Source organism: Daucus carota, chromosome 5, assembly GCF_001625215.2.
Source record: "Daucus carota subsp. sativus chromosome 5, DH1 v3.0, whole genome shotgun sequence".
NCBI lineage: Eukaryota > Viridiplantae > Streptophyta > Magnoliopsida > Apiales > Apiaceae > Daucus > Daucus carota.
Genome location: NC_030385.2, coordinates 39,189,959 through 39,215,163, shown reverse-complemented (window position 1 = coordinate 39,215,163; position 25,205 = coordinate 39,189,959). Strand labels below are relative to the sequence as shown.

Sequence of the window (25,205 nt, the reverse complement as noted above, 5' to 3'; positions counted from 1 at the left end):
CAGATTTTGAAACTTGCTTCTAATATACCTGAAACTAAAAAAGGTAGTTCTAATTTTTGATATTTTCCATCCAAAAATTCCAGAAAACTAGAATAATAGAACGGAGCGATGTGAGAGGCGCCACATACACGCCTCTCGCTTCTCCTTTATATAAGTATATTGATATTGATTTTATGTTAAACTTTAAACATGTTGTTTTTCTGTTAAACCGCGTTTTATAATTATCAACCATTTTACATAAAAAATAATCTAATTCGAATATATAATATTAAAAGTGATAACTTTAAATGTATTTTTTACAAAAAAAATGTGAGAAATAGTTGGAAATTATAATCAACCAATCAATCAATATATCAATATACTTATATAAAATGAGAATTGATGGGGGATGGTGTAGCGCATCACGTGAAGCTCCTTTATAATATTTTTTTAATTTTGAATATCAAAATAAAAATCACCCTTTTTAGTTTCTATATACTGGAAGAAACAAAACTACCTTTTCCGGTCTCGAACTTATTAGAAGGAAATTTCAAAGTTTCGAATATATGGGAAAAAGTTTCAAAACTATCGTTTTTTGTTTTGGAACAATAATCACCGATATCAATCAATAATCAATAAACGAGAAGCGAGTGGCGTTGACGTAGCGCCTCTCTATGAGGTCCGTTATATTTTTCTAATTTTTGAATATCAAAAATAAAAATTATCCTTTTTAGTTTTGATATATTAAGAAAAAATTATAAAACTGCTTTTTTCGGTCTAGAAATTATTGAAAGGAAATTTCTAAGTTTCGAATATATTGAAATTTTTTCCAAAACTACAACTTCCGGTTTCTAAATTATTGAAATGGATTTTCAAATTGTTAATATTAAAAAAAATACGGTGGAAAGTTTGCAAATGAGAAGAGAGATCTATTAAATTTAAGTTTCAAAATTAAAACATATTTTATGATAGAAAAACTGTAATATATATATATACATTTAAATTGAATTATAAATAATATTAGTTACTTTATTAAATAGCTCTAATCTATTTTTCTAATTCGTCTTTAATAGTAAATATCAAACGTAAAAAATGTCATTAAAAATTTAAAAAAAACTTTAAATTTAATTATAAATAATATTTGATATTTATTTTAAATTTCAGATGTAGAATATAATGTACGAGTTTAGTTTATCCAGTTTTGATTCTTTTTCAGGATTCAATTATGTTAAATAATGATATAATTATCAACTAAAAATATATGAATACATTAAATTATGTGATCTTTCATATAATGATCAAAATTTGTAATATATTATTTTGAATGTATATATTGTATATAATATAATTAGATTTGAAATGCGGGTTTCAAACCATTTTCAACTTTTAGATGCAAAATGTTTGTTCCTATAATAAAAAATTAACAAAAAATCAAAAGTTAGTTTAATGTATTTTTTTTGAGTAACTTAATTTTTAATTTTGTTTTATAAAATTTATCAACAAATAAAATATCTATAAATCACTTTTTCTTATTATATTTTTGGTAATTTATATATTATTATTAAGTCAAAATTATTCAAGCATACATTTTAACCTCCCATATTATCGCATTAAGTTACTTTAAGTGATAAAGCTCAACTTTAAATTTTGTCAAAAGGACTTTTAATATAATAAACCGTGAGTTTAAAATATAACTTACGACTATGTAAATTTTATATATAATTAAAAATTATATCATTTAAAAAAGACATCAAACTAACTTCTGACTTATTGATTTTAAATAAATTAATTACGTACTCTCTCCGTCCCCCTCAATTCTTTACTCCCTCTGCCCCTCTCATTTCTTTACGGTTAGTATTTTGGGTTGTCCCTCTCATTTCTTTACGTTACTATAAATAGTAAGTTTTTCCCATCATTACACCCAATATCTTCCCCTACTATCTCATATTTAACAATAAAAACTATTATTACACCCACTACTTTTCTCCACTATCTCAAATCTATTATTAAATATTTATAGGTCCCACCACTTTACTCACTTTTCATCTAACTTTACTCATTTTTCATATATTGTCTTGGTGTCCGTGTCCCCCTCCAATGTAAACAATTGAGGGGGACGGAGGGTAGGGGTGAACACGGGTTGGGTTGGCCGGGTTAGTGGCAAAAATTCAACCCAACCCAATTTAATCGGTTTATAAAAATTCGAACCCGTTAACCCTCAAAAATATTTCCAACCCAACCCTATTATTCATACGTCGGGTTGGGTCGGGTTTATTGGGTCTACATCTTTGTCTAGAGAAGACCGGAGATGCATCATTTTGAGAGGCAGGTAAATCATTGTTTGTTGTAGTGTTTGAGACTGTGTTTAGTATGGTGGTTCCAGTGGCAGTGGGAGTAGAGGTGTTAAATTGAGAATCCCAGAGACATAGATGTACTAGTAGCAAATTGCAGCATTTGCTTTTCAACTCCACTCTCTGCTGTGGTGATTAATAAGTACAAAATAGACAAACAGATTTAAACTACTAAGTTACATACAGATTGTGATTAAATAAACAAACACCTTGCATTTGCATAATAATAATCTAAGGATGGTTACGAACTATCATTCATAAATTTATCAATATTTATAGAGAAATTAACATAATAAGAAGTTATGAGCTAGAAGCATAGAGAAATTAACATAAAAGTAGACTTTGTTATTTTAAACGGGTTGGGTTGGGTGGGGGTTAAAAAATTAAAAACCCTGACCCAACCCAATCTACTCGGGTTAATAAAAAACGAACCCAATTACTTCTCGGTTTGGAACGGTTCGGTTTGGTCGGCCGAAATAAGATGCGGGTTGGGTCGGTTTTGCGGGTTAAACGGTTTTTTGTTCACCCTTAACGGAGGGAGTACATTGGCTGAGAACACGGAGACCAAGACAATGTATTGAAAATGAGTAAAGTTGGATGAAAAATGAGTATAGTGGTGGGACCTATCAATATTTAATAATGGATTTGAGATAGTGGGTGTAATAGTAGTTTTTATTGTTAAATATGAGATAGTGGGGAAGATAGTGGGTGTAATGATGAGAAAAACTTATTATTTATAGTAACGTAAAGAAATGAGAAGGACATCCCAAAACAGTAACCGTAAAAAAAGAGAGGGACAGAGAGAATATTATATTATATAAATAAATATTTTAAATTCAGAGTTACAAAGGCTTGAAGTCGAGAAAAACTCTCTCTGAATCTCGCTCGCTTCCTCCTGGACCCTCCAACATCTTTCATATACCTTGCTTCTCTGAACATTTTATTAATATATTCACGGAGTAAAATTATATATTGTGGTTGTTTGAGTGGAGTTTTTAAGTTCCGGAGTTATAAGTAGAAGTACTTATTCGTACTATTTGTATAAAGAAATAAGAAGCACTTATAAAAATCCTTTTGTTTCATGAGTTCTACTTTTTTCACAAACACCTTAATCACTTAAAGTGTTAAATAACTTCTAATTTCTACTCAACTTTTTACTTTGAACAAGAAACACGCCTCATTATCTAGTATAATGGTCAATTTTAAATTTTCAAACTGTAACTTAAAATTTATTAAAATAGAAAAGTATTAAAATCACACCTTCACAATCATATTCATCACCGTGTCAGTGGTAATATAAAATACTCCCTCCATCTCAAATTAGATGACCCTGTTGATTTTGAGTACGTAATTTAAAGTTCATTGACCGCATAGCTACATGACTTATTTTTAAAATTTTATTTTTGCAAATAAAAATTAAAATATGAAATTTTCATTTACAAAAGAAAAAAAAATTCAGAAGTAGACGGTCAATACACCTAAAGTTGGGTGCCCAAAATCAACAGGGTCATTTAATTTGAGATGGATTCAGTGGAAACAAACAATTGACCTCAAATACAGTTCCAAGTTGCTTTCAGGAAACACATTTATAAATCACTCTAAATTATTTTGACTTATTATTAACAACGTATCTTCCTTGATCATCACTAAGAATCAAATACAGCTCATCACCTGAGAGAGCCGAGCCAAGTAATCATCTTGACCACAAACAAGGGTCTGAAATAATTACTGCAGGCCACCTTATTTTCATCCACACAAACCCAATCAAACAAATCCCAAAATATACATAATATAAAAAAATTACTCTATTAGAGTAACTCCAATGCAATGTTATTCTTGATTTTATTGCTATATTATAGCATCAAAAGTAAAAAAACTCAACTCCAAAGGGGTGTTATATTTGGATGCATCCATGCATAGATGCATCCTTGGTTCTATATTTGAAACCAAGGATGGATCCTTCCATGTTGCCACATCATCAATAACTAGAAATTGGAGTGCAAGTTTTATTTTAACACCAAAAAACACTTTTTTGATGCTACTCCTATATTATAGCCATAACAATAGATATATAACATTTAACATTGGTCTTGCTTTTATATCATAGTAATAAACTTTTATGTCAACAGTACTGGCCACAGTTCATGAAACAGTGGCTCGTTAGAAGATAGCCATTATTCATATTGCAAACGACATTGGCATAAGTTCACACATAAATTCTTGTTTATGCTAATTAAACACAGTAATACTAGCTTATCTCCATGACACATCATCTGCTAATTATTTTAAGTTGTCTTAAAACCATATTTGAATGTCAAATTGTTGTTTCTTACTCGGGAGGAGGGAACATAAATATTGTTGTTATCATGCGTAAAGTCCTAAATCTGTCACATCAATCAATAGATAGCAACAAAATCAACTTGCTAATATTGCACTATACCACATTAAACAAGCCGCCCGACGAAAATGTAACGACAACTTATATAAACTAAGAGATCGCAGAGCACATTATTATTATTATTATAATAAAGGGCACACATCAATGGTTTGTACTCTAGCCAACTTCTAAATCATACTCTTTGCACAACATGCAACTAACTTGGGTAAAAAAATGATACAAGTACAAAAACAAAGTAAGATCTTTTGTGAACTCCAATGATGCACATATGATCAAATTATACATAAATATATGAATAAATAGGTTATACGCTTAATCTTGGTTTAACATATGTGTGTAATTTCATCCTACTACAAATTTCTTTATTTTACATATTGAAAGCTTGAATGTCACTAATCTCTAAACGTACGAACATTATTTTTTTCGGTCCACCTCCATCTCCGCCACCAACTCTGTCATCGACCGCCTTCATCTCGGCACCTCTATTTGGGTGCATCATCCCAACCCCTATCTCTGCCACACCTCCACCATCTCAGTCCCAAATTTACCATACCTCTACATCCATCTCTGACATCTCAACGGGACCCTTGCTATTTCAATATTTATATTCAGTACTCCACCTCCATCATCACAGCCCACACCTCCTCCATGCCACACCTCCGCCTACTATATACTAATAATTTTAAAGTTGTGAGGCGCATGCTTATACAGTATATCGACCACGAAGGTTATGTATTAATATACCGATCCTTATATTTAAGTCGATCTTAAAAGAAAATGCAACATTTAAATATTGTCATGGATTATATGGTCGAGACTGTAGATGGATGTTGACCTGTTCATCTCCTTGTACATAGATTGACTTTTTGTTGTTGTCTATGTTACTGTAGTTGTTTTATTCTATAACGAAACAAGGCAGTCTTTTGTTATATGCGATTTTAGATGATTGGATTTAATTCTTCCCGAACCTACCAATAACGATTAAAGAAAATCCTTATGTCGGGTTGAACAATTCACTGATGACATTCGTCATTTAAAATATGCAACATAAGCTTCAATTTTATTTTAAATTAAAAATATATATTATATTAAGTATCCAATGACTAAAATTAAGAATCTAGCTCTCGTTCATATGGGAACACATAGGTTTAGTTTCTTTTAAAAATTATCGAAGACTCTGAAAACTATATATACTCTGTGTAAAATATATTTACTGAGCATATATATCTCAAATTTCTCCAATAAATTTTATATAACTTTTTCATTTCACTTGCTAATTTGTAAAAATGATTAAAAAATAGTTAAGTAATGGTTTGAATTTTTATATAAGTTTGTAGATTAAACATTGTCACCTTTGCTAAGTAATGTTGAACATGGAGTTTAATATACCTTTTGTTGTTTCATGCATCATCTCTTCATTTCTTCTATTCTTTACTTAAACATCTCTCACTCAACATAAAATGCCATGCCTCCAGTTGTTGCACTCACAACCATCCTTACTACACATTTGAAACCTTTATCTGCATCAAGTCATTAACACAACTCCACAAGTATTTGTGCATATAAGTCCATTCAAAATGGCACATGACTCTGCCTCAGGCTCTGGCTCAAAAGCTGCAGGTGGAGGTGGAATGGGTCAGCCTAGCAATGGACCGGAAGGCCTTCGGGGAAGGAAGAAGAGCGCGACATCCAGGGGGCACCACAGGTTTGTGGGAGTTAGACAAAGGCCCTCAGGAAGATGGGTTGCAGAAATCAAGGACTCACTTCAAAAGGTTAGGCTATGGCTTGGCACTTTCGATACTGCAGAGGATGCTGCCCGGGCTTATGATGATGCTGCACGGGCTCTTCGTGGTGCTAATGCTAGAACCAACTTTGAGCACCCTCAATCTTTGGCTCGGAACAGCTTGCCTGAGCATGCTGAGCCGTTTTCTTTTGAGCAGGCCTGTGGGAAGCATGAGGCCGAGGAAGGCCTACTTGGGGCGCTTAAGGCCAAGCTTTATGATGGGAATAATTTGCGTTCTTTAATTTGCCCTCAGCTTAATTCTACTACTTCATTGCCTGCTTTGCAGCAGCAACAACAATCTAGTCACGCTGTTGCAGTCTCACAGCAGAAGAATCATGTCGCGAAAAGAGATCATCAGTCTATGTCTGCGCCTTTTGTGGGGACTCCTGCTAAGGCTACTGCAAATATTGGGAGTTCTCTGAATCAGCTCATGCTTCCCTCTGGCTTTGAACAGTCTCACAAACAAATTGATAATAGCTTTCTCCCGAATGGTCCGATTGATTTTATGGCTATTCATGAGCAACAGTTTGGTGGAATGAAGTGGCAGAACCAAGGTACAGATATAACAAGCGCGATGGTGTGGCAGCAGCAAAGTAATTACATGCCTTGGCAAGCGGCATCAGATCTCAACATGCATATTCCACAAGATCAGAATGCCTTCTTTGGTGATTCTCCTACTTTGCCCTGGCAATTTTCGGGGGCAAGTACTCAGTCCGCTATGATTGATCAACATATGTCTCATTACACTGATAGTAATTACTTCAATAATCAACTATTAAATGGTAACAAGATGAATGGTAAAATGGATATGATGTCTGAGTACATTCCAGTCACATATGGTGTCGCGGATCAAGTGGTCAACGAGGCAGAATTGACTGTGTGCGGAGGAGTATCAACGATTTGGTCACCGGATCAACAATTCACCACTGGATGGGCAACTAATGGAAACGGTGGTGTTAATGTATCAAATAATTGGGAGCAATTATTATATGCATCATCTGTGTTGGGGTGACATATGTACCACAACTTGTAGTATTCATCCCTCAGCAGCAATTATAATTAGAAGTTGTTTAATTAACTAATGACGATCAATGTTAACATGACTCTTTCTTTCTGTTTCTCCAAAGGGAAAAATTAGCCACTTCTGACTTGATGTATTGGTTAAATTTCCACATCTCGGTGTACTAATGATGGTGATGATGATTCTTTTGATGGTCGATTGCTGAAATTTAAATATTCACAGGCTAATGTGAACATTTAGCCTCTCCCACCCTCGACAATTGTTGTCCAGAGAAGAGAAGGTGTAAAATTAGGAGTTTGATCTTGAGTTCTTCATAGCGTGTTTTGATTTCTTATTTACTAAGTAGTAATTGTTTTTAATGCATAGGTCCAAGGCTAGCTGTATATTAGTCATGTACATAAGAATTTACAATGCCAGGTGAATCTTGCTGGCTTGATGCACATCGTAGCTCACTTTCACACAAGACAGCTGAAGCCTTAATTTGCTGCCAAGATTGGCTAAGAAACTCTAATCGGCTAGTTAAAGTCTATTCTGCAGTTGGTTTCTAACAAATCCCGCTCTCTATTCAGTCTGGGCTGGGAAGTTTTTGTGTGACATTGTATGACTGCTAAATTTGGCAGGCTAGGTATGAGTTTAAACGTGGCAGTGTATATGTATTTTGGTTTGCCTTAATTATGATGTTGTCACTTACACTCACTTGATGTAATAAGGTACTGTTTGGGGTTGCTGTTGCTGACACCAACAGCAGCTTTTTGCTGAAAAGCAGGTGAAAAACTGTTTGGTAAATCTAAAAGCAGCTTTCCCGAACAGCAGTTTTTAGCTGAAAAGCTGCTGTTAGAAAAAGCAGGTCCTCCCATGCTTTTAGAAAAAGCTGCTTTTCAGCTTTTGCAGAATGCTGTTATAGATTTCATTATAAAACCTCACCAAAATCATTATTATTTTTTATATTATAACTCAAAATAAGTAAATATCAAAAAATTACCAAACAGTTATCTGATTTCTACGACAGCACTTATTTTACCAGCACTTTTTCTGACAGCACAGCAATTTTTAACAGCACCCCCAAACAGACCCTAAGTCTTCAGGTTAAATGGTATGTTTGTATAATTTTATATTATAAATGATTTATGAGTTATTAAAATAAAATAAATTTAAAAAATTAATTATTTTAATATTGAAACTAATTTTTCAAATTATAAAAGAAAATAAGTTTTCTCTAAGAAGTATAAAAAAAATAAGTCCAATGAAAAAATATATCATGTTAATTTTTGATTTTAAGTCTATTTTCAGCATAATTTTAAAGAATTTTGATTTATTACATAAATAAATATTTAATTTAAAATCAAAAATAACTTAAAAATCAGGTATATAAGCCCCGCCAAATTAATCTTCATTAACTTAAGCTGATCAACCGCCTGTTTTACTCTAGTATATATTATTCGAATTTATTTTTCTTTATAAGTTTAATATCTGGAACTTGGGTAGGTTTGAGTAATAATATTATTTTATTATTTTAAATTATAAATAAAATATGTTACTCGTATGTAAATATGGTACCTATCACCCTGCAAGCCTAGAGATGGACGAATATAGTCTAAAATTAACTGTTTTATAATTTTTATTTATAATATATTTTATTTAATTTTAGCTAAGAATTTATATAATTGAATTTACTCATAGACACAGATGTTGAAATAAAATATTTTATATAATATCCACAATTTTAATTATAATATCTTTTTACCTCGTATCAATTTTGCGTGTCACTATTTTGTTTATATTTTGTTTATGTTATAGCATTCCAACTTTACCATTTTGTTTAGGTAGCATTCCAACTTTACCGTACCTAATAACTATAGTACTATACTCGATTTTATTGACTATTTCTATAGAAGTCTTTACATATTAATTTTACCTAATTATATTACAACATCACTGCACTCCATATTTTATTAAAATTTTAACTAGTTAAAATTTTACAATCTGGTTGATCATTTGACCTACCACCTTAACACACGAATTTATAGTTTAAAACTCAGTCTGGTAGTCGGTCTTTATTTTAGTTGTACACTCAGCACTCTGCTTCGGCTATTGATTACTGAGACATCATATTCATAACGCATTTATTCTCAGTATTGAAACCCCTTTATTTTTTCTTGACTGTTTCATACCTAAGCTTCACTCACTCCTCTCTATCTGGCCTCAGATGATCCAAAAGGTGCAATCTTTCTCTTCTTTATCTAGTATTCTCTAATGGGTATTTTCAATTTCAGTGTTTGTGCTTGATTGTTGCTAATTCTTGGATCAAAATCTTGGCTTTACACTGTATTAGCTTAAAGATCTCATCTTTTTAGCTCCTTAACTCTTAAAATGATGGATAGTTGTATGTTTAAGTTTTTCATATGGGGTTCTTGCATATTGTTCTATTTGGCTTGCTTTTCTTGGGGTTTTGACCCTGCTGATCAGTATTATATAAATTGTGGATCATCTACAAGTGTTACTATTGGTAGTCAGGTTTTTCTTGGTGATAAATTAGCTTCGAAATACCTTTCTAGTCCCGATAATATCTTAGGCACTACCAGTTCGAATTCTATTCCACAGTCAGATGAGTCTGGTCTTTATAAGAATGCTAGAATTTTTACTAAAGAGTCCAAGTACACGTTTCCGATTAGCCGAAAGGGGAGGGTTTGGATTCGGCTTTATCTTTCACCATTTGTTTATGACAGTTACAATCCCAATTCAGCAGCCTTTTCAGTTTCGATACCGAACCACATGTTGCTTAGTAATTTTAAAGCTAGTGAAGCTGTTAGGAAAGAATTCTTGGTGAATGTGACTTCCGGTTCACTTGTAATAACTCTGTCGCCTTCAGAGAATTCCTTTGCGTTCTTGAATGCACTAGAAGTTGTTTCTGCCCCAGATATTCTAATATCAGATGATGCCCAAAGTGTCAATCCTGCGGTGAAGTTTAATGGTCTGTTGACGCAGGCCTTGGAGACCGTTGCAAGGGTAAATATGGGAGGACCAACTGTCACTTCTAAAAATGATACGTTGGGACGAACTTGGGTTCCTGACACAAAATTTCTTTTGGAACAAAATCTTGCTGAAAGTGTCTCAAAGATTAATTCTGTCAGGTACCCTCCTGGAGGAGCTACGGACGATATTGCTCCAAAAACTGTTTATGGCACTGCAACAAAGATGAAATCTGAAGATAACCCCAACAGCAATTTTAATGTTACATGGGTTTTCCCTGTTGATCCGGGGTTCCGGTATGTTGTACGGTTTCATTTTTGCGATATTGTAAGTGATGCTCCTTCTAAGATCTACTTCAATGTTTTCCTTGATTCATCGAATGTTTTGCCCGACTTAGATCTGACCACTAGAAATCTCAATTTTCTGGCAACTGCTATATATATGGATTTCGTTACTTCATCCATATCGAGCAGCAAGCTTCGTGTTAGTATTGGTCCATCTCCTGTAAATGATGCTTATCCTGATGCAATCCTTAATGGACTAGAGATAATGAAAATGAATAATTCCTTGGGAAACCTTGGTGGGATGGCCACTTTACCATCTTCTTCAGGATCAGGATCAAAGTCAAAAGTCGGAGTAATTGTTGGTGTAATAATAGGGGTTGCAATTATTTTGTTGATTGTCGGACTCCTATTTTATATTCGCAGGAAAAGAAGACTGGAACAACTTCATCATTCTAAAACATGGGTCCCTATATCTCAAAATGCTTCCTACACAATGGGAAGCAAAGACTCCCACAAAACAACTGCTAGTGCGGGCTCTGACATTGGCTTTAGGTGTCCATTTGCAGCAGTTCAAGAGGCAACAAATAATTTTGACGAAAGTTGGGTTATTGGGGTTGGTGGTTTCGGAAAGGTTTACAAGGGAGAGTTCAGTGATGGCACAAAAGTTGCAGTTAAAAGGGGTAATTCCAAATCCCAGCAAGGTTTCACAGAATTCCGAACTGAAATTGAAATGCTATCTCAATTCCGTCATCGTCATCTTGTTTCCTTAATTGGGTACTGTGATGAAAAAAGTGAGATGATTTTGATATACGAGTACATGGAAAATGGAACTCTTAAGAGTCATCTTTATGGCTCTGGTCTTCCTAGCTTGGGCTGGAAAGAGAGGCTCGAGATATGCATCGGATCGGCTAGAGGACTTCACTACCTTCACACTGGATATGCCAAAGCAGTTATTCATCGTGATGTAAAATCTGCAAACATATTGCTTGATGAGACATTTTTGGCTAAGGTTGCTGATTTTGGGCTATCAAAAACTGGACCCGAGATTGATCAAACCCACGTGAGTACAGCAGTGAAAGGTAGTTTTGGGTACCTTGATCCCGAGTATTTTAGAAGGCAACAGCTCACTGAAAAATCAGACGTGTACTCGTTCGGTGTTGTTCTGTTTGAAGTTCTCTGTGCGAGGCCTGTTATAGATCCATCTCTCCCTCGGGAGATGGTCAACTTGGCTGAATGGGCAATGAAGTGGCAGAAGCGAGGACAATTGGACCAGATTATAGATCCTAGTCTTGAAGGGAAAATCAAACCAGATTCTCTTCGAAAGTTTGCTGAAACAGCAGAAAAATGTTTAGCTGATTATGGTGTTGATAGGCCCTCAATGGGAGATGTCCTTTGGAATCTTGAGTATGCACTTCAACTTCAGGAGGCAGTTCTTCATAACGACCCTGAAGAAAACAGTACCAATATCATCAGTGACCTCTCTCCTCAGGTCAATAACTTCAGTCATATTGACTCCACCACATCAGCTAGGCAACACGAAATGTCAGTCACGGATGATGATCTTTCAGATGTTTCGATGAGCAAAGTGTTCTCTCAACTAATAAAGTCCGAGGGGAGGTAACTTCTTGACGATGATATGCAATACAGGCCGATTTTAAGCACTTAAATTTTTGTGGTATTGTAAAGTATAGCACTATCAGCTGTCTTGATATAGAGCTTAGGACACTATAGCAGATACGAGTTCCGCTGATGCATTCCAGCCTTGTCGGAATGGCTGATGCTCTGCGGTGAAATAATGTCATTGCATTACATTGTCCCTGACCCTGAGCGCAGAGTTGTTTCTTGCAGTGAGGTGTTTTAGACATAGAGACCTGATGGTCTTTCAACTGGGTAAACTTGTATTGTGAATTTGTGATACAATATATTTAGCTATGTGATTAAACTTTCATACTGATGTTTTACATAAACCAAAAACAGAACTTGAGAACCTGCAACAACATTACACTGTGGTCTTTCAAATATCTTGACTCTACTTCTCCATCTGTTTAGACTGTTTCTAAGCAATTATCGGGCAGACTCGACCACAAATCTTCGTAAAAATACCTGACAAAAAGGATCTCGCAAAAATATATTTTCTTTTCAGGGTAAAAACATGGTTTTGAATGTCCAAGAAATTTGAAACAAAAGATTTGGTAGAGGAGAGGACTCGTGTGAAATCCTAGGGTGAAATTGAATCAAAAATAAATTCCTACGGTGACACAGATTCAAAAAATTAAATCTAAATCGAATCTTAGTCGAATTTATGATTACTTCTCAAATTTAGTTGTACATATGGGTCGCATATGTTTCATGTCAAAGTAGAGTGCAACTCAAATTGTATTAAGCCATAACTTAGGGGCCGTTTGGGTGATCTTAAAATAAATAAGTGGAGTAGAAGTTAGAAGCAAAATAAGATTTATAAATGATTAAAGTGTTTGAGAAATAAGTAGAAACTCTGAAACAAAAGCTAGCATTCCTAGCTTTTTATAGGTGTTTCTCGACTTTTTACACAAACGGTACGAATAAGTGCTTCTAACTTATAAATCGAGAAGCCCGGCTTAAAAGTGGTTGCCAAACACCGTCTTAGTAAAACACAAGAAAAGAAGCATTAATCCATAACTGGTCCCTCCCAATCTTGATAAGTGGAGATCATAATCAGAGCAAATGTATTAGTCTATCAAGCAGAGTGCTGTCCCCGTATACACTAAAGTGTGTTTACGTGCGTGTATATTTCATCCTTGATATTAATCTGTCTTTATATTCTTTTTTCATCAAAGACAAATGCAGTCTGACGATGGAAACAATACATACTAGACTTGGAAGTTCCGTGTTTATCTACCTACATGCAACTTGAATTCTATACGATCACACTCACAAAGTGGCAATACATCCATTTTGTATGCGGATGCTCTACATGTGAATTATTAATCAAAATTATAATAAATTAGTGCAGTAATAATCTTTACCAACTTGATCCGAATTCTCTGAGCTGGAGCTCCTTCTTTAAATATCATTATCGAAATATTTTAAGATATGTACAACAATCTTTTATCACCAAATTTATGGTGATCAAAATTTGAGTAATGCACGATGAATTTAAATCAGGATTCTTTTGTACATTTTCATTTATTCATGTAGATTTCTACAGGGATTGAATATGCAGATTTTGTTCATTGAATACAATTTGTAAAATACAATTGCTGCAGGCCTGCAGCTGTTAGTGTGCAAGGAGAAACTGAGACAGAATGATAAAAGTTTAAAGCATAATTGCATATTATTAGTACCAAGTGTGCTCTTAAATTCAACGTTTAGCCAGAGTAAGTGCGCCAAAAGATGCAGAGGTTGTAGGTTTTATGATTGAAACAATAATTATATTTTCAATATTACATTTTCAAAATATTACAGAAAAGCGGTTATTTTCAATCGGTATTTTCGACTGTTTTTGATTGAAAATAACTCCGGTTGAAAAAGTTTTAGTCGAAAAAGGCCGGACGAAAATAAATTTATTTTCGACCGCCTCTTTTTGACTCCGTGTCTCAGTTTTTCCCGTCCACATGTTTGGTCGAAAATAAGCTCCGGTCGAAATTAATTGGTGGCAGAAATTTTGCCGAACTTCTGCATTTGAAACTTTTTGAGAATGTTTTTGGTTGAAAATATAAATTCGACCAGAATCGGTTGAAAAATACAAATTCAATTGACTTTAGGCGAAATGCATATTTGCGACCGTTTCTGGTCGAATTTATATTTTTAACCAAAAATGGTTGAATTTAGCCGTCAACTTATTGCTATATATTAACTGTCATCCAAGAATATCATTTTTATATACACAAGAATCGTTTATGAGCCTGTTTGTTTAGTTTCAAGTTCAGGGATTAAAATTGTTTTAAGTTTAAATAAGTTAGAATAAAACTATTAATTGTTTTTGTGAATTGGAAATTTTAAACTTTCTTTTTAATAAAAGTTATTAGTTGCAAGTTATAAGTTAGTCTTAAATTATTTTTTTATTTTGCTTTTAATAACTCATAAATAATTAATAAATAAAAACCTAAGATGATATTTTAAATTTTTAGTTTATCATATTAAATCATTTTAATTATAAATCATAATTTTATACTCAATCAAATGAATTTTATATTGTGAATAAGAAACGTTCAACAATAAAAATATAACCGCTTTTCAATTTTACAAAACAGATGGATAGGAGTTGCTATGTGAAATTTGCTAATTTGTTATTATTCATTTGGATTTTACGATGACTTCTACACTTTTTATATTGGTACGGCTAAGAGCATCTCCAAGGTAATATCTAAACTCATTATCTATAATGCTTATCTAAATGGATTATACAAATTTTTTGCTAACAGTAAAGATTTTCACTCCAATAGTGTTATCTATAATTACTATAAGCTAAAATTATACCAAATAGCATTTTTGGATCAACAAATTTATTGAATGATACTTTGTTATCTATAATTTTTTTGCTAAAAGGTGATGGTTGGAGTGCAACTTTTTTTACATATTATCTAAAAGGACCAACTAGATGACACAGATGACACATAGGATGACACATAAGATTTTTAGCTAACAGTTCTCTAACCCTTGGAGATGCTAAGCGTCATTGATACTTTTGAGTTTTTCTTTACTCTATACGGTTGTGGTAGCTAGTGACAGATAGTTATGCATTTGTCCGTCTATAATTTTACTCACTCATTCAACTAGATTCTAGAATCCTAATTTCTTTTCTTGTCTTGAACAAGAACACAATTCATTCTTATTGACAAAAATAAATTTAAGCATAGCATCATACATTTTTACATGGCACATGTAATTTACTAAACATCTGATAACACGTATATAAGTTACATAAACTATATTTAAGCGGCAGTTTGGCTTTTAAACTTAAAAAAATATAACTTCATAAGCGAAATTTATTTTTAGTTTATATATTTTGATTTTTTTTGATATTTATAACTTGTTTAGGTATAAAAATTATTAATATAATAAATATTATAAATTATTTCTAAAATAAATATTATGTTGTTATAGTTTCAAAATTATATATACATAAATCAATCAAATAAATTGAAAATTTTAACTTGCTCAGATTTTTCTAATGTAAACTTATAACTTTACGGGAGAAATAAGCTGATATTCATGAATTTGTAAACCTAATCAAACCTACGCTCAATATTAGAAAAAGGTCAAATAGTGGTTGTATGTGTATACTCTAGGGAAATGTGTTGAAAGCACCAACTTGAATGGACCCAAAATTACCCCCTTTAAAATTGGCTAAACTTGTAAACTCCAATAATCCACATGGTGGCACTAATCATGTGCCATTCTTTTTTATCCTCACTTGATGCCATTGAATACTACTCCCTTCCACAACCCTCCACACACATTTATTCAATCCTCATAGACACACACCATTATTTTCCCTCCCTTTTCTTGCATTCTAAGCTCTCCTTTCCATCATATAAAGACCCCCACTAACATTTCACATATAAACCTATTTCCCCAACCAAAAAAGCCATAACATATGGCATCAACATGCATTCCCAATTGCCTCGATGATGGCTGGATTCCGGTCCGTGCCACCTACGAAAACCTCTACAAGTGGCCCGAATCCGACGCGGAATTCGTCAGATCGGTTAGTAGTAATGGCCGTGCGACGGATAATGATCCGTCGTCGCGGCCATTTACGAGATCAATGAGTACGAATGGGCTGTTGGATGGCCCTAGTCACCCTAGGGTTGTGGATAGCATGTCATGCAGGCAAATTTACTTGAGAAGCTACACTTTCTCGAGAAAAGAAAGCATGCCTCAAAAGGCAAGAAAATGTGCTTGCCGTATTAAAGAAAGAGTCTCGTCTCGTGGACGGCCGAGGAAAGCTTCCGGTGAGGCTCACGGCAGCATTGTGGTCATCAGAAGGGCCAAGGAGGTCTCTTGCGCCGCCATGAATGTGGTTTTCCGGCGGTTGTTGTCTTGCACCACGAAAGTTGACGTGGTAGGGTAATTTTTTGTATAATTTATAGTCATAATATTTCATTTTCTCGTCCTCTCTGTTTTGATTTGTTCTTGGTTTATGTTTATATTGATTTACATACATGAGGAGGTGCAAAGTAATAATCATCTCACCTCTCGTTTTTCTCTGTAATTATTGTTAAGATAAATGCGAGGTTGTAACTATCATCATACTATTTTTTTTTTGACTCGTATTTATATAGCTAAAATAAATTTACATTTCATGAATTAAGAAGAAGATTTATCCTAAGATTCGATCTTTTATTAGAATTATTTTACCCCGTATATATTTTCAATATAAAGTTTAATTGGATATTCCCCCCCCTCAATATATACATGAATAAATCCATACGTATGTAAAGTCATTTCACATGTTTAAATAATTTGTAAGTGGAAATATCTCACAGTTTAATATAATTCAATTATATGTGATAAGGATCATGTTTCATATAATTCTAATTTGTCCTGTGTGATTTAGTTAGTTTTGTAAAAGTAAAAAATAGCATCATCAGTATAATAAAATGAATGCGTGGATATATGAAAACGTAGGAAAGAAAAAGTGCTGCATAGCCTAGGTGAAGTGCAATCCTGTAAACAGACCTTGATTTTCCGGTTAAAATATGAAAAGTCAAGGGGTCTTTCGGCAGGTCGGCTGTACACCAGAAAGACACTTAAAGGTTGCTAATACGGTACTATAATCCATCTCCTCATGGGTAGCCGATTACCATCTACTTTATTATTTTAAAATTTCGAATGAATCGATTTGATGTTAGCTTAGTTTGGAGATATTTCTTATTTACGTTTAGGTAGAGTTGATTACCTATTTTTTTAAGGATAAAGAAAGAAGAGGAGGCCATGTTTCCATAAGATCAAAGTGCAAAAAGAAACATATACATATATGATTTATATAAATATAAATATATAATATTAAATAGCTCCATGTCCTTTTCGTCTTGTTTGAACATGTTTGTACAATGATTATATGGTTCGAGGAAGAAAAATAAATTAGAAGCACGTTTGATTGTCCCCTTAATTTTTATTTTTGGCACGTTTTTTAAGATTTTTTTAAAGTATATTTTTATAATGCTATTTTAAAAGTTTTTTTGTTTGAATAAAAATTTAATGTTTAAATTTTTGATAAAAAAATTTATAAAAACATTATAAAATCATATTTTATTAGAACCTCAAAATGTATACCAATGATGGAGACGGAGAGAGTATTAAATAATAGCAGTTCTTAACGGCAAACAGAATATTTCAACCCATGGCATAGAGAGCAACCGGCAAAATTATTTCGGGACCAATTCGACGTACTTCTTCTGTTTTTTCTCATTTGACACTTTAATTTTTATATACACTTTTAAGTATTTTAACTGATTATTTAAAAAATATTTTTAAAAAAATTTCTTAAAAAAATATATAATCAAAATTTTGATTCACGGGAAAAAAATAATTTCTAGATAATATAATTTGAAATGTATGCAAATTTCTATTATTCTTTATTGTATATATATATATATATATATATTGAAACTAATTCTTTATTGTATATATAATTATTATATCAATTCATATAGGTAGATTTGCTATTTGCATCTTGACAGATTCTGTGCTTACGAAATCTCCCTTCTAGTTTCTTCTGGGCTTTCGCGGGAAAGTTTATGCTAAAGAAACATTCAGAGGCCAGCCGGCCAGTTTTGTTTTTAAGGTGTTGTTATTTAGCTAAGCCTGTTTGTAGTTGTGATGGACTCTTTTTTGTCAGGAGCTGTTATGGACATGTTTGTAAACTTCGGCCCACATTTTCTATTTTTGCCGAGTAGTATATTAATGTTACTTTTAAAATATGTGCATGTCTCTGTGATTTTTGAAGTACTTCTAGTCCGTGTAGTTTATGAAATTAGGATAAATGATGATGCTTTAAATATACTCGTATTTAACTACTATTATCTCATAGTTTTTCTTTCTCTGTATAATTTTTTATAAATTTTCATTTCAATTGATATGTTGATATCTATTTATTTTAGTTATTAACTAATTTATTGTGTTCATGGAAATTAATTTTGATACTAATATGCAAGTTGTGATAGGCTTTTATCCAAAACTAATGGATTAAACAAGATAAGGTCCCTTGCAAAAAAAAAAAAAACAAGATAAGGTCCAACGAAAATCTGGAATTATTAAAAGAGCTTTGCCCAATATAAGGCCCAACAAATTTTTGATACACAGGTTGGTACTTGGTACAGTTGTTGCGCGTAAATGACAATCGAATCATTTTTTTTTTTTTTTTGAAACCTGACAATCGAATCTTGATCGATTCTCTTGGAAGATGGGTGGGTACAGCCAGCAACCCGAAATTTTAAATCCAGAAATAATATAGAGTATTTTCTTTAAAATTATTTAGAAACACAAAAATGTGTTTTTATGTTGGACTGTCATAGTTCAAAAAATGCGTTGAATGTAAAAATGAATTTATTACTTTCTTCATCCGCCTCAATTGTTTACTTTGAGAGACGGGAGCTCCGCAAGCATTCTAATACTCTCATAAAATATAATTTGATAAATTATTTTTTTAAAAAAACGGAATAAATCTTTACTATCTAAATTTTTATAAAAAAATTACAAAATATATTTTATATACATCTTAAAATACATATTAAACAATGTAAAAAAATATATAAAGCATTCAGAGGGATGGGAGTAGTTCTAAGTTATTGTGGAAGAACCAAACCCTTAGGCCTTAACCCACAAACATTTTTCAGATAAATATTGAAAAGAAAGTAGGAATATATATGATTCTCATAAAACTGATATAGCAAGTGATCGAGTAAGTGAAGTTAATGATGTCTCTGATGTTGAAGTGGAGAACTCGCTATTGAATCCTCCCACCCCTCGTCCTGTTACATCCTCGCCTCAAAAATCTAAAAGTTGTGAGATTATAGAGGAGGTACAGGTCTTTCAAACTGCAAACTGGAAGCCTAGGGAGAAAGATTCGTCCATTTCCTTTGACAATCAGTTTTCAGATCAGGAGAATTCAGCTTCCGATTGCAATCCTCAAGATGATCTCTCTGACTTGTGTCATTCCAACCCAAGCATTCTGAAGGGTCTGAAAAATCTTAAAGTTCAATCAAAGAGAGGTCGTCCTAGGAAGGCAAATCCAAAGCATCTCAATAAGCATTTCAAACTGCCTAGGAAAAAGAAGGCAAAGGGTGAAGGTCTCCAACAAGCTTCCCATTTCTTCCTTAACTCAAATTTCGATGAATCAGAGGCGATCTTTGAAACCGGGGTTATGATGGGTTTGCTACCTCTCCATTCAAAAGCGGATTCGCTAAAACTAATCAAGGAAAACCTGTTGTAAGATTCCTAACTTTCAGAACTCATTTGTCTTCTTTTTTATGTTAGTACAAAATTACTTGTCTTGGAATATTAGGGGTGCGTCTAGTTCTACTAGTAGGTTCTTGATTAGGCAGTTGGTCAATAAGGTGAATCCATCGGTGATCTTCATCCAGGAAACTAAGTGTTCGGGGTGGGATAGACCGTCAATTTTAAGTCTGGGTTTGGGTGCAAATGTCAGTTGGGTGGAGGAACCTCCGAGAGGTCTATCAGGGGGAATTCTTACAGTGTGGAAAGATGAGGTTTTTGAGTTAAGCTCGTATCAAAGTTCTAGAAACTGGATTATGGTACGGGGTTCTTCTACTGGTATGCCTGGGGGGATGGTGCTGATTAACGTTTATGCCCCTCAATCAATTTCAGCTAAAAAGGAGGTGTGGGAGACTTTAGTTTCTCTAATAAGCTCTCTGGATGAAAAATATATAATGTTGGTTGGGGACTTTAACGCAGTGAGGTCTAAAGAAGAGAGATCGAATGGTTCTTTTCGACAAGCAGATGCTAATGCTTTCAATCAATTCATCTCCTCCACTGGATTGTGTGAGGTAAATTTGATTAATTCAGATTTCACGTGGTATGGACCGGATGCAAGATCCAGCAAACTTGACAGATTTTTTCTCTCATCTGAATGGTTGCTAGAAGCCGACTGGATGGTATATGCGGAACATAGGAAAACCTCGGATCACAGGCCTTTAATTCTCAAGTCTGCCAAAAATGATTGGGGCCCGAAGCCGTTTAAATTTTTCAATTTCGGACTGAAAGAAGTGGAGTTGATTGCTTCTCTACAGAGGTCATGGTCTCAGTCTGCCTCGCATAATATGATAGGGAAATTTAGAGAGCTGAGAGAAGCAGCAAGGTGCTGGAACAACAAAAAGTATGGAAATATAAACAGCAGAATTGAGGCTCTAGAAAAAGATCAAAACACTTTGGATGAAGGGGGCTTAGTGTCTTCGGGAAGGGCCGAGATAATGGTCAATCTGGAAAAGCTTTACACAATTAAATCAAGCATGCTTTGCCAAAAGGCAAGAGTTGATTGGCAACTTCATGGTGAAAGAAATACCAGATTTTTCCACAAAGCTTTGGCCAAGAGAAGGAAATCAAATAACATTCTTAGTCTATGTTCGGGGGATTCAGTCATCACTTCAATACAGGAGATCAAAAACACTTTTCTACATCACTTCAAGGGCATCCTGGCCCCAAAGAAGGCTCAAGCAGTCTTTGGTCTCCCGGTAGGTTTTCTCTCCACTTTATCTCTTCATAACAGTAGCTTGTTGGTAAATTTATTCTCAGAACATGAGGTTTATGAAGCTTTAAAAGATTCTGATCCTAATAAAGCTCCGGGTCCAGACGGGATGAATGCGGGCGTCTTAAAGGCACTTTGGGACACTATCAAAATAGATGTTATGCAGTTTTTTCAGGATTTCTACGACCTTAAACAGGTCCCGAAAGGCTACAACTCGTCGTTCATAGCTCTGATTCCGAAAAAGATAAATGCTTCATTACCAGGGGACTATCGGCCGATAAGTCTAATGAATTCAGCCATGAAGTTATTAACAAAAGTTCTTTCTAGGCGTTTGAAATTGGTTATGCCAATGGTGGTAAGCCAGGTTCAGTCTGCTTTTATCAGGGGCCGGCAAATCACAGATAGCATAATGTTAGCTAATGAAGTGGTTTCTGCATTACAAGATGGGAAATCCAAAGGAATAGTTTTGAAAATTGATTTTGAAAAGGCATTCGATCGCGTAAGTTGGGAATATGTTTACGAGGTGTTAAGGATCATGAACTTTGACAGCCGGTGGATTAGTTGGGTTAGAGAACTATTTTGTTCTTCTAAAATCTCTGTCTTGGTAAACGGAAGCCCGGGTGAGGAATTCGCTCCGACACGTGGACTGCGGCAAGGAGACCCGCTTTCCCCTTTGTTATTTAATCTGGTGGGAGAAACCCTAGCAGCTCTTTTGAAAAAGGCCTCTCTTCTGAGATTGACAAATGGAGTTCTTCTTCCAAACTCCACAAACCCAATCACTCATCTGCAATTCGCAGATGATGTGATCCTCTTCATTCAGGATGATTTTCATTCTATCATAGGTATTAAAAGGGTTCTCCAATGTTTTCAGATTCTGTCGGGATTTAAAATAAACTTCCAGAAGAGTTCTTTATATGCTTTTGGCAATTCAAGAATTCATCTTAAGGAGTGGGCTGAAATCTTAGGATGCAAGGTTGATAAGGGTCCAATAAATTACTTAGGGGCTGTCCTTGGTGCTAATCCAAGAAACGTTCGTTTCTGGGATCCGTTGGTATCAAAGTTCATCAACAAATTAAATTCATACGAGGCTGAAAAGATCTCGTTGGCAGGGAAGATGGTCCTGCTCCGTGCTGCGATTGACAGCACTCCTTTATATTGGTTCTCTTTATTCAAAATTCCTGCTACGGTCGCAAACAAGTTGGATCAAAATAGAAGATCGTTTCTATGGGGTCGGAATAAGGATGGGGGGAACAAACTGCATCTTTTGTGTTGGGACAAAATTTGTACTCCTAAGGATATTGGTGGTCTGGGTATCACTTCAATTCGATTAAAGAATTTGGCAATTCTAGCGAAATGGATTTGGAAAGCATATGCAGACAGGGGTAGTATGTTGAACAATTGTCTATCAATGCGATATGGTAAAGCTTGGAATTATGACCTATCTCTTTTGGAATCGAAGAAGTGTTCTCCTGTTGTTCGCCAAATTGTGAGCCTAATCTCAGATCAAACAATCGGTGCATATCTAACTAGAGACAACTTCAAATGGTACGTTAGAGATGGTGCTACGGTTTATTTTTGGGAGGATTGGTGGGTGGGTAATGGCACGTTACAATCTCTCCTGCCATCTCTTTATGCAAAGGTAAGATGCAAACACATAAAGGTAAAAAATTTCATGTCTGCATGGCAAGTCAACTGTTTAAATGCGATATTATGGGTGGACAACAATAATTTGTCTTCGCAACATGAGTTCTTTGTCCTAGTCCAACTCCTGGATTCTGTCTCCCTCTCTATAGGATCAGATGTGTTGGTATGGCTTCCTGGAAAAGCTACGTTTTCATCGAAAGTGTGTCTTGATTTGATTAAATCATCAAATTCTGCTGATAGAAGTCAGAGTTATATCTGGCGAATGATTTGGAAAATCAAGGCCCCCCCGAAGATTTTAGCTTTTCTATGGAAACTTCAGTGGAATATTCTTCCCACTAGATTGTTTATCAGTTATAGAATTCCTGGAGTTTCGAGTATTTGTCCCTGGTGCGAGGATGGTTGTGAATCAATTCATCATATATTCTGGGAATGTACGTTGGCTCAATGGGGATGGAACTATTTGGGGAAATGGTGGAATATCTCTGGCCTTGTTCATCGGAGGGGAATTTTTTCTCTGTCAAAGCTTCTAAATTTGTTCGCTCAAGCAAGCTTGAAAGAAATCTGGAAGTTAATAGTGGCAGCTGTATTATGGACCATTTGGCTGGCTAGAAACGATCTGATTTTTGGTAAACATAAAATTCAAGAGAAGTGCTTTGTGAATATCATTCACATTCGAATAGATAAATGGGGAAGTGCTGCGGGCCTCATGGACTTCGGGGCTGATCCTCTATGGCGGGTTAACCCGTCAGGTGCTGTTGCTATAAGACATCACAAAATTCTGAACACGTTTTGGAGATTTAAAAGGGATCAGTTTGATTATGTAGCTGCTGTTGATGGTGCTTGGGGCTTGGCGGACGATTTTAGCTACAAAGGCGGTATTGGTGGATATCTTCAAGACTCTTCTGGGAAGCTGGTCCTCATTTTTTCGGGTCCTGTAAATTCCATTAGTGCTCAAGATACGGAGGTGGAGGCCATCTTGTTTCTTATAAACTGGATGATTAATTTAAATCTCGATTTTAAGAGAGCAGTTATTTGCTCTGACTCTTCTGTGGTGGTGAATGCATTCAATGAAGGAATTTCAGTTAAATTTCCTGTTCAAGCTTTGGATTTTAGTCACCAAATGAAAATAAATTCGTCAATATTTATTCAATTTGTCCCTAGGAATCTTAATGAACGGGCAGATGAGTTGGCAAAAAAGGGTATTCACAGGTCTAATTTGCTCCAGAAGGTTGTGGGGTCTTCCATATCTAGAGAAGATCTTCATGTATCTCTCTCTGCAGGACCTAGCTCTCTAGAATCTGTTTAACTATTTCCATCTCAGAGAACGTTGGACCCGCTTCTACTTCAGCTCAGCGTCGAGTTTAGTGTTCTGTGGTGTTAGTTTCAGGGTCTCAGTCTCTCTTCCATGCTAGGGATTAGTTCCTCTTTTGGTGAAGTTAAAGTTCCTTTGTAATAGGCTTCAGGGTAGGTTTCGATGGTTCATGTTTTTTGATCCATCCTTTTGGTGCATTGTAAGATACTCTGAGACTTTAATGAAATTTCCTTTGCTTTTCAAAAAAAAAAAAATATATAATACAGTGAGAGTGAGTGTTGGAAGAAAAGAATATGGTAGCAACTGTACTACACTGTCTGGTCAAGCACGATAAGTATTGTTCCACCATCGTAAATGCTACTCCTTCCGTCCCAGCCAATTCTTTACGTTTGGTTTGGGCACGGAGGTTAAGAAATATGTATAAAGTAGTGGAAAAAATGAAGAAAAGTGGGTGAAATGGTGGGACCCATCAATTTTTAATGAATAAAAGAGAGATAGTGGAGTAAAAGTAGTGTGAAAAGGGAGTAAAAGTAGTGTGAAAAGGAAGGAAAAGTTGGGAAGTGGTGGGACCCATTGACTATATTTAGTAAGTTTTGGAATGTAAAGAATTGGATGGAACATCCCAAAAAAGAAACTCTAAAGAAAGAACCTGGTGGGACGGAGCCCTTGCTAGCTAGGTAACCTACGAGGAAGTTTCTTTAGTATTTTCATTTTTCAATTTTCCTTACACAGTTGCTGGGAAGTTTCTGGACAACAACTCTATTTTGGAATCC

The 25,205-nt window shown here is 34.6% G+C and overlaps 3 protein-coding genes across 3 annotated transcripts; all 3 read left to right on the top strand.

Annotated features, from left to right (window-relative positions):
• Positions 1–6,114: 6,114 nt before the first annotated feature.
• LOC135152685 (uncharacterized) lies at positions 6,115–7,645 on the top strand. Its single transcript, XM_064093399.1, has one exon. It carries the CDS (start codon positions 6,306–6,308, stop codon positions 7,521–7,523), a length of 1,218 nt encoding a protein of 405 aa, XP_063949469.1. The 5' UTR covers positions 6,115–6,305; the 3' UTR covers positions 7,524–7,645.
• Positions 7,646–9,585: 1,940 nt separating this feature from the next.
• Positions 9,586–12,734, top strand: LOC108223605 (receptor-like protein kinase HERK 1). The gene has a single exon (XM_017397943.2). It carries the CDS (start codon positions 9,903–9,905, stop codon positions 12,405–12,407), a length of 2,505 nt encoding a protein of 834 aa, XP_017253432.1. The 5' UTR covers positions 9,586–9,902; the 3' UTR covers positions 12,408–12,734.
• A 3,630-nt stretch (positions 12,735–16,364) lies between these two features.
• LOC108221740 (uncharacterized) lies at positions 16,365–24,426 on the top strand. Its single transcript, XM_017395596.2, has 3 exons — positions 16,365–16,837; positions 19,667–20,200; positions 20,277–24,426. The coding sequence occupies exons 1-3, from the start codon at positions 16,365–16,367 to the stop codon at positions 24,424–24,426; spliced, it is 5,157 nt and encodes a 1,718-aa protein (XP_017251085.2).
• The last annotated feature ends 779 nt before the right edge of the window (positions 24,427–25,205 follow it).

What these genes read in the sequence shown, in the direction of transcription:
- LOC108223605 (XM_017397943.2), top strand. Translation starts at nt 9,903, where the DNA reads ATGATGGATAGTTGTATGTTTAAGTTTTTCATATGGGGTTCTTGCATA.
- LOC108221740 (XM_017395596.2), top strand. Translation starts at nt 16,365, where the DNA reads ATGGCATCAACATGCATTCCCAATTGCCTCGATGATGGCTGGATTCCG. An exon ending in ACGAAAGTTGACGTGGTAGG is followed by an intron (nt 16,838 to 19,666) that starts GTAATTTTTTGT and finishes TGATATAGCAAG; the next exon opens with TGATCGAGTAAGTGAAGTTA. An exon ending in CTAATCAAGGAAAACCTGTT is followed by an intron (nt 20,201 to 20,276) that starts GTAAGATTCCTA and finishes TTGGAATATTAG; the next exon opens with GGGTGCGTCTAGTTCTACTA.
- LOC135152685 (XM_064093399.1), top strand. Translation starts at nt 6,306, where the DNA reads ATGGCACATGACTCTGCCTCAGGCTCTGGCTCAAAAGCTGCAGGTGGA.